Consider the following 10,566-nt stretch of genomic DNA (forward strand, 5'->3'; position numbering starts at 1 on the left):
CCCCCCCCACACACACACACGCCCACTCGCAAACTGCCTATTTTGCTTATTCTGCTCCGCTTTTGTGACAAGGGCTATTCATTCCTCAATGTCAATGAGGTATCAAGGAGTTCCACTGCAGCCAATTCTTTCTTTTTTTTGCTAGTTAAGAATACTCACATAATAATGTGAAAGCTTTATTCAGCAGTCATTGGCCTTGCCTAAATTTGTGTCCAAGTTCCTTCCTGGGTAATAGGATTACATTTATGAGCATTACCAAGAGAATTAATCATCGCTGAGAGGCTCTGTTTGGTGATTTGCAGTTGGATTTGTTAAAGAGACAAAGACATTTTCCTGGCATTTAAAAAGAATCTATAACTGTGTGTGATCTTGACAATGTTGGTACATGCATAGAGTTAGTTTTAAATGTCAGCAAATAGTCACTTGTGTAAATGCGGAGTTACGTGTGAGAACATGGATATGGGCTAAGGTAGCCAGAGCCTAAAAGTGTACCATGCAGTCTGGTTTAAATGAGATGGTTTGATTTCACTAGCTCAGCTCTGCTAGGATAAGGGTGTGATCCTACCAGGCGATGTGTCAAATCTTCTCACCTACGCTATACTGTGAGGGCTGTGATTGAAGCATCTACTGCATTGACTATATGTCAGCTCATTAGATTATATCCTGAGGAAATAAGGCTGGACTGCTTGATTGCTCTGACCTGTGCTATTTTGTGCTTTGCCTACTTTCATTTGCCGTACAATACAGTGTCTTTTCCAGTTGCTTGCTAAGTATCAGTGTCTATCAAGTTGCCTAGTTGTAATTTAAAAGCTATTTTCCATAAATTCCCCTGTATCCAAATTAGCTACAGCAGTTCAGACTCTTCATGATAACACTTCATGTTAACTTTTTTTTTTTAATACAACACAGAATGAGGAAGTCCCCTTGAGATTTAACATTTCCTCAACATTGAAAAAGAATGACAAAACAAATGACCCCAAGCAGTGTTTTTTTTTTTTTTTTTCATCTTCAATTTGGCTTGTTGGCTGTAATGATGATAGTAACCCCTATTCCTACCTAGTTTTTCTCCTCTATACTTTCATATAAATAGAGAGGTTAATGGAAATATGTTTTGAGTATGACAATCATTTTAGAACTCTAACAGTTGTTGAATGAACCTCTAAGATAATTTCTCAGTGAAAATGGCCCAAAATTTGCAGTAAATGGCTGTTTTTGGCTTCTCAGACATAAATAAGATGGAATGCTAAACCAAATGTTTCCCCCCCACCTCATCACTTTAAAAGTGTATCAAGCAGAGATGTGAACTGCAGCTTTGGTTCCCAATTAAAATAATTACATAAGGGAGCTTCTAGTGTGGCCCCCAAACTCTGGTGTTAAAACCCAACAAAATGTTGTCAAAACTCATGAAGACCTTTCCCCTTCTTTCTGATATAAAGATCCTTTTTGGAGCCCCTCATTTGTATGTTGTTAAACTGTAGAAGGGGAGTGAGGGATCAAAGACCCACCCAGAACAATAAAAGCTAATCCTGTGGAGTGTTGACCCCCAGACCTTAAGCTCTTCATTACTGCAGCTCACTGATAATTATTGTGGACAGGACAGTCCTGATTTGTCCAACCCTCCCCACTACAGGGTGGTCAGCTCTCACTGCCAGTCAGTTCCTCACTTCTATACATCTGAGGTCAAGAGGCAAGGAACTTTGTTATCCTTTACCCACCCAATGAACCAACATATCCCTCTGGGAAACAAGATTAACTCTCAAACTTAAGGTACAATTTGTAAAACTAACTTTTTGTTACATCATATTTGCTGAAACTGACCCTATGTTCAAGTAATACTACATAAAGCAGGTAATTAAAAAAATAAAATAAATCCGGCACCACCTACAGCCTGTAGTGCAATTGGCTAAAATCCACAGCTCCCTGTTCAGATCCTCCAATTAGGGCCGGGGGGTGGGGGCCGTGCGCATGACAGTCACTGCTCACGCACACACATTCATTGTCCCTTGTGGGGGTGGGGCTTAGGAGACCCTTTCTGCAGAAAGGGGGGAGGGACTGAAAAGTTGTCGATGTTCAAATGTTTTGGCTAAGTCCTGGATCTTTGCAATCATACCTACAGCACCTTTAACTGAAGAGAATACAATGTTTTCATCTTCAATTGAAGCATAAGCATTACCATAAGCTCCCACAACTCCTTAGCCCTGTAATTTAATGCTAACTTCATCTTGATTGTAGTGACCACAGACCACATCCTCCAGAGCATGTGTGACCTTTACAAATGATGTTTTCAGCTAAGATTAGCTGGCGGAGGTATTTTAAACATCATAGTTACCCAAAAAGAGATTTTCAGCTTGTAGTTAATTTAGACGCAACAATGGCTTCTGTCATCAGCTTTGATTATATTATCATCTAGTAATGTTTTCAGAGGGCCCTTATGTTGTGTGCGCACAACCCACATATTCTAACATTTTTTTTGCAATATAATCCTGTCATATTTGCAATTTGCTATTGATGATAGTGTAACGCTAGTGATTTTTAGCGTTAACTATTAACTTGTCGTTATTACATACAAGTACTTTCGAGGCGTGGATAGAGAAAGAGCACGGAGACAGATTCAATTGTGTAACTTGGTCCACTTTTTAATCACACTTCCTCCAGTGTCAAACAACTCAAGACTCATAACAAAACATGCTTCAGCGTCTCATCATATCCCTCCGCCAACCTGTTACTGAATAACAGGCAGGTTACAACACGTTAGATGGCTCCCTTGTTGACTCAATGGAACAGAATACACTATGAAGCTACAATTGATGGAAATATGTGACTTATTTCAGTAACCCTAATAAAAGGTCATCTGTTAACTAAATATTCACAAAAATGAATCTCAGCTTTCATTCTTCCCGTTCTTCAGATGAAATGTCCCCATTTCAATAAATCTCATCTTACAGTAGCTTGATGATGTGGTGGCACACCAAACTAATTTTGAATATTATACATATCTGCAATGTGGGATGCTTTCATTCTTTTTCCCAGCATCATCAAGCCTGTCACAGTGGCATGCTAAATGTCACTACAATACAATGTGAATATGATAATACAATAGCTTAAAGAGTACTTCAAAGAAGACAACCATGAATTTTCATGGGCTACTTTTGTAGGTTGTACAAAAGGAGATTTATCTACTAACAGGAACTGTGTACTGCTGTTACCCCCCCTCTTGGGCCTACACACAACCACAAACATTGTGTTACTTATATTGCCCCCCTGTTGTCATCTGAGGTTTAAGAACTCCCTGTCCTCCTTCACATGTATCATTGGGAAGGTTTTGAACGTTCTCACATAGCTTCTGTCCGTATAGATATATGAGCTCTTTGATGTGACTCAACCCCCTTTTTAAAAACACTAACCTCGCACATGTTTCAGTCAACACATCTGCAAAAACATTATGAACATCAGGAGGGTCTTTTCATTTTATAGGTGTAACCCTTAGACCCTTGATCCACTTTATTTTGAAGGTGACATTTAACTAATAGATTCGAACACTTTTATTTAGCCATTATCATTTCAATTATTTTTCATATCTGTTAAAACTGTTTCAGTTGATAGAAGTCAAACATTGAATTTTCTTTACCATTAAGTTGATGTGACATTTTATTGATTTTTTTTATTTTTTATTATGTCTGCCCACTTCACAAGGAGGTCAGTGGGTAGAGTGAGCTTTAGTAATTGTGATTGAGAGAGTCAGTTCATTAAACAAATGTCAAATAGCCATGCAATAAGAAAGTAAATTTGTACATTTGTGTGATCCCAAAGATTAGGTTACTCAATAAGATAAGATATACCTACCAAAGTGGATATTGTAGAGGGATTTCCTTTACATACTGTAAATCGAAGGTATCAAACACTTTTCTCTCCTGTAATGAAATTACTTGCATTGCCAATTAATAGGTCGGCAAAATGCACCCTTATATTAAAACCTCTGTTCCTTTTAACCATGGCTAAAGTACTACATGAAAGCAAACTTGTGGTGCATGGATTCAGAGTATCAAAGCTATAATCCACTCAAGTATTGGATAGTTTAACTGATTGTTCATCCACAGCTCTGCATAACCTCATTCTTTTATCCCACTGCTGTGTACATGACTACCGATCCAGACTTTCTTTATTCTCTTAAATCTGTAGCCAACCTATGTGCAGAAGAGCATAGGCATGTGTGAAGGGATAAAAAAAAATAAAAAATGGTGCCGCTGGTCTGCCCAAAGACCGCACAGAGTGCTCTGCTGCCAACAGTGCCTCTGGTAATTATAGACCAGAGCTGTGGAGATTGTTGCTCTCCAGGCTAAACTGAAACTAAACCCACTATTTCATGCTTAGTATTTGCTCTTTTCAGTACATGAGTACCCCTTGTTTAAAAACTGTTATTTTTGGGCTGTAGCTTGACTCCCTTCTGTTTATAGTTCAGCCTAACTGAGCTGAGATATAGAATAACTGTCCAGTTAAAGCAGTAGTGGCTTTGGGCTTTGAAGATGGTTGTTGACACTGCAGCTCATGCAACTCATTTTGTCTAATATCTTATTCAATAATTACTGTTGTCAATATATTTGATTAATATTTTAATAGCATACTCACTACTGCTACTGAACTTCCCCTAGTTGTAACTCACTGACAAATAACCATAGATTTTCCATCTCTAAAGTGTAGGTTATGTGATAGGAAGCTAATGAACTGGATCTGGAGCTTGAATTAATTTAAAAGTGCAGTCACTGTTCTAATTATGCCGTTGAAAATAAAACTTGATTTAGGATTTACTATTTAGCTTGTCATTCTAACTGGAAAGTTTACTGAGGCTTCCATCCCCACGCGATCCAGATCACACACCCATAATAACCACAGTCTACTTTACTGGAAAGCTGCTGTTGTTTTGAAGGCCCCAGTCATTGGACTACTCCTCTTCAAAGACTGTGGTTTGTGACCTGCTGCTCTAATCATGTCAGGGCGGAAAGGACTGTGGGCCGCTGTAATTGGCCAACAGGATGGGTGGGTAGCTTCTTCTGTACATCTGTTAGTGGATGTTGTGTAGGATGGCAGCCTGCTGAAGCCTTTTGTTAAAGGTGAAATGGGCTTGGTTAGTTTTTCCTGTTGCATACTTTTTTGTAAAATCTGTGTGTGTGCTCTTATTTGGAAAGGAAAGAGGTTGTTTTTTTTTTGCTGTGGGCCCTATGTAGCATCTTTTTTGTTTGGGTCCCTAATGCCATACTTTGTCTTGTCATGAGGCACTTAAGCTGTTGTTTGATGTGCCATGAGTGCTTGTTGCATACAATATATGTCTAGTTGGACCAGTTTTACTAAATAGACCAATTTTTGATTGATTAATTCCTCCTTTGGCACAGCCTGCTGATATTATTTACATATTGTGTATCTGTTCCATCTTGTCTCAGTATTCCTATTTCTACTCAGCCAACACAAACTTTACCTCAACTGCTCTCATGTTTTGCAGGTGAAGAGTTTTCTCAAGCCTTTACAGCTTGAGTTCTTTGAAAATAGTTTTGGTTTGGGTTTTCAGGGCAGTAAGCAGCGTGTCAATGGGCTATTTTTAACGTTAAATCGAGAATTATTGATGGGCTTATTTTTTCTGACATTTGTATGCAGTATAATTTCCTAACATTGACCACTAATTTCTTACCCTTTTTCCCCCTCTCTGTTCTCAATAGCCACAATGAACGGAAGGTGACCTGCAAGCATCCTGTCTCAAGCTTACCCTCACAAGACAATTGCATCTTTGTCGTCAACGAACAGTAAGTTTCTTGTTTTTTGCTTTTTAGAATGTCACTGGGTAGCATTTGTGATCACTATGGTATGCTGATGGAACTCCTGATGGCTAGGCAGCATTGCACAAGGCTGCGCCTTGCCACCCTCAATTTACAGCACTGCCCCTTCATTTCAAAGCTTCTTCTGTCCAGTGCTTCTTCATTGATCTACTGTATGTTCATAAACAAGTTCCTTAGAAATAAGAACTCACTTACCAAATGGAAATGCCACTATTTAGAAACTTCTTATACACTCATTAAATAGATTTTAACTGCATAACTATTGCTGCTGTTTTCCTCAAATGCCATTGCCAACCCGAGATGCTAAGGGCTGCCAATAACAAAGTCATTGTATCATGCATACAGCAGCTACCAGATGCAGTGATTCACACCAGTGCAGCGATTCACAGTTCATCCCTTGTTTTGAGCTGGACAGGAGTTCATGGCCTTTTCAATTGTCATTATGGTCAAAGATATGTCCCCTAACAATGTTATGTCCATGTGATATTTTACACTGCTTTCAGCACAACAATAATCACATGTTTGCCCATATGACTGGATCAGAAGCAAGTCATCTTGCACTTTTACATCAAGGAGAACTACTCTACATATCTGTCATACTACACTTTTCTTACATGTTTCTTTCCATCTGAGGAATCGTCCGTACTCCCATTTTACTTTCTTTAACTCCACTCGTTGGGTCTCATAATAACGTGTGGGCAAAGTCAAGTGCTCTGTCCTGAGGTCTGCAGGATGTCCAACACAGAAAAGGGAGGGGAGATGCAGATCTATAACTTTGGCCTCTTTTGTAGAATCCCACTCAAATTTACCTTTGTGTCCCAATCCGTAAGTGTGCTAAATACATATTTTTATTTATTTATTTTACCTTTATTTAACCAGAAAGAAAACTCATTGAGATTAAAAATCTCTTTTCCAAGAGTGTCCTGGCCAAGTTAAGCAGCAGCACAAACAACAAGGTTGCAGACATATAACAAAATACATATATCATAAACATAAAACACTTTATGCTGTTAATAAATAGTGAATAACAAGGTCATAAAATATCTAAATTTCAACAATAGTGAATAACAACACGGATCATCAGAATAATGTACATATGTACTAGACTGTGCACCACAACCCACACCATGACACTAGGCTCAACTTTCATCCACCACCCTAGCTGTTTTAGCTTAATGTTGCGCAAAATGTATCAGCTCCACTCAGTTTCTCACTTCCCTCAGAAACCCCCTGTGAGAGCAGATTCTCCATGACGTTATATTGTTGAGCTAAAGTTATGCCATACCAACTGCTGTGACTTATGTTATTGAGCAATGAATGCTGATTGGAATATTTTCTGCTTCAAGACAAGTATTAACTCCAACAACTAGTGGAGTAGGAATTCCTAATGTCCCGTCATGGACGCCAGTGTCAGCTGGTTTAAATATGTAGTTTAGTAATTAAGATCCTGGTTATACTAGAATTTGATATATTGAGCTTTTTTTGTCTCACCAAATTCTGATGAGCTGCATTTTGTTCAAAAGAATTGAAGTAATTAGAAAATGACTGCAAAAAAGCTTGTTGTGCTAGAACTGTCACTGCACTCTCTTGAAAAATTCCTCCCCTTAGTGTGTTACTCTCACATCTCTGCTGTTTTTTACGCCGAGAGGCACTACATGCTGCTGCAAAAAGATATCTCATGTGGCAATTAGTGTTTGCCATTGTAAAATAATCTGCAAAATGAATATCGGGTGTACTGTAGAAGTCCACTTTGGGAAGGCAACATCAAAATGACAAACCCACTTGACTCATTGTAAGCTCATTACAGTGCATTTCATCCAACAGTTGGCTCTGTCTTTAGAAAAAGTAATAAGGGGGAAAATCTTCACCCTAGACGAGTACTAAAAGGCAGAGACGGACTTAAGCTGCCACAGGGATAAAGAGGCCAGGCTGAAGATCACTGCCCAATCTGCTCTGGACTTTAAGTAAATCCAAAACACAACATTTTAGTTAAATTTGGCACAATCATTTGTAGTACAAATCTAATATAACGTATAAAGCACATAAACTCAACCTTCAGACTAAATGGTAAAAGTAAGGGCTGGGGCGATATGCTTTCGTCCCGATTTGATTCTTTCACGATACATGGTTGATTCAATTCAGTTCAATTTGTATTGCCTTTAACAACAAAGTTGAGCAATCCAAGAGACAACATATCATTAGACATTTCTAAAAACTAATTGTTTTATAAGAAGAGTGTCAGTCAGTCAGACATTTATTTCATTTGTAAAGAAGTTCATAACATGGATTTTCTGCTTTCGATCTGTTTTGCTGGAAATGAATATGATGTAGTTGCCGTCAGTGGTACCGTATAACAGAAAAAATTAGGTTAATCATTGGTAAAAAAAAAAGATCTCAGAATTGCTTTTAAAAATTATCTCAAAAATAGCGATACATACGATTCCAGATTTTTCCCACCCTTAGTAAAAGTAATACAAAACACACAAACAACACAGCTTCAAATGAAAAATGAGGGATTCAGATAAAGAAAATCTAGATTAAGATTGAGTTAACAGATTTGAAAAGACAAACAGCCTATTTTACTCTACAGAAACTGCAGTTGTAACCTAGTCTAGGAAACAACGGTCTGTAGAATGTGTGAAACTTATTTATGCATCCATGATGTATTGTGTAATTGTAAGAGGGTGTGGTTTAAAAACAGTTTTAAAGAGAGGTAAAGATATTGTTACATACGGTGTAAGGATAATTACCATTAATTACACTCGATTGTCTGCTCAGTAAAAATGACTATCTCATCCTTAAAACGTTTTGACGCAGATAAACAAAGCCAGAACTACCAGTGATGCAGTGGGCCTTGTTGTTGTTTTTGTTGTTGTTGTTGTTGTTGTTGTTGTTGTTGTTGATGATGATGATGATGCACAACCCACAGTTGAATAAATGCATGACACAGAACGGACACTGCTGTGTTGTTACTGAGGGCCCAACTTACTTGTACATTAGCCTCCACTAATCTGCTTGATGATGACTTATGGGTTATAACAGGTTATATTAAATATACATCATACTTGAGCTCTCAGGTATGCTGTGATGTGTGAGCTACTGCTCAAGTCATGACTCACTCCCGTCTTTGACAGCTTCACCCACCTCAGTGAATGTCTCAGCATTCATTACTGTCATTACTGTACATGTTTGTGCCTATTTTTAGTGGTCCACATGACCATGTGCAAGCTGACAGGAGATTCTGGTAGAACTCACGTGTAACACATGTTTACCAAGACATGATCTGACCATGTCTGCAATAAAGTCCAGTGCCATTTAGGTTGAGCGATATGACGTTACGTTACAGTTTATACTCTGGTACCTTTTCCTTTTGAATATCTCTGGATGTATTGGACAATTAAAGCTTATGTTGAAAATCAATGAGCTGGCCTGCATTATGGCAATATATATTTTTTTTTTATATTTATATGACAGGAATCTAGAGCTAAAGATGTTGAATTTCTAAATAGGTTTTGTATTTATAAACACTTTCTCAATTAATATCTAAGAAAATGTACCATTAATATGATAAATATTTATAAATACATTGTAAAAGTGCTTCTACTTTAACCGATTTTATCCACCCGCTCCTTAGTGCAATCAGTCCAGGGTGGTGCTAGGTGGAAAGTCATTTAGCATAGCAGGATGATACGTAAGCTAATCAATCTTGTCTTGGATATGTTCAAATGTATAAATTCAATACCTGATGCCATATACTGTCTATGAGCAAGTCTTTAAAACCCACATTTGAACTTTAATTCTCAAAAGAATTCTTTCCTCTGTTTTGTAGTGTGAAGTGTGGAAAATTGTGTCACACATCGTTTAGCAGGTAATACACTAGGTTCAAATAGTTAACTCTGTGTTCCCCCCATTTGTTTTTTTATGTAAAACACTTGAACTTGTCTGTCTGTTAATAATCGTGGTTGTTGCACACTAACAACAGACTGGGTGTTTTGAATTGTGTTTTGCCTGATGACCTGTTATGCATTTGCATTCCAAAGTTCTGTAAGGTGCACAGTATTGTCTGAACCTTTTGTTGTGTTCATCTTAGGGATGTAACAATTACCGCTGTAACGGTAAACTAGGTTGGAAAACAATTAACATGTTCATTTAAAATATCATTATTATCACGGTGGATTACCACAATGTGGAAATCGTGTGTTTGATCCTTCCCAACTTCATCCGAGTCACCTGAAGTTGCCCCGCAGGCGCACTGCGTAGCCTACAATGTGCGTTTCTTGAAGTTGGGATCACAGCGGAAAGAAGAGATGACAGCGCTCAGGACACTTATCAACCCTCTGAGGGGACTATGTCTGAAACATGGGCCTATTTTAGTTATTATAAGGATGCCAAAAGACAGTTGATTGAAGTGTTATACTCTGCAGAATTTGCAGGAAAAAAGTTGCTGCTAAAGGCATTGAAAACACTTTTAAAAATACCACAATAATACCAAAAAAGGTGATATTTTTGGTCACTATAACCGTGAGGTTAAATTTTCATAGCAGCCCAGTTACAGCCCTAGTTCATCCAAACAGATGAGACCACACGGAGATTATTCACTTTTCCTGAGCTGAAGGTCAAGCTGTACACTCTTGATAAAAGTTGATCTTTTAAACCTATCTTATACTCTACACTCACCGGCCACTTTATTAGGTACACCTGTCCAACTGCTCGTTAACACTTAATTTCTAAGCAGCCAATC

At 38.1% G+C, this 10,566-nt stretch overlaps 1 protein-coding gene across 24 annotated transcripts in view; it reads left to right on the forward strand.

Moving 5' to 3' along the window:
- Positions 1–10,566, forward strand: part of LOC117948842 (pleckstrin homology domain-containing family A member 5-like) — a 76,151-nt gene that overhangs the window by 36,581 nt on the left and 29,004 nt on the right. For 14 of the 24 annotated variants that reach the window (XM_034878712.1, XM_034878715.1, XM_034878713.1 and 11 more), the window contains 2 exons: positions 5,709–5,792; positions 9,655–9,693. In XM_034878712.1, the coding sequence (XP_034734603.1) occupies positions 5,709–5,792; positions 9,655–9,693 (123 nt within the window). Of the gene's footprint in view, positions 1–4,969; positions 5,035–5,708; positions 5,793–6,328; positions 6,649–9,654; positions 9,694–10,566 lie in introns of those variants that run through there. The other 10 variants (XM_034878714.1, XM_034878737.1, XM_034878738.1 and 7 more) reach the window with 4 other exon arrangements.

Source organism: Etheostoma cragini, chromosome 8 (assembly GCF_013103735.1).
Source record: "Etheostoma cragini isolate CJK2018 chromosome 8, CSU_Ecrag_1.0, whole genome shotgun sequence".
NCBI classification, from domain to species: Eukaryota; Metazoa; Chordata; class Actinopteri; order Perciformes; family Percidae; genus Etheostoma; species Etheostoma cragini.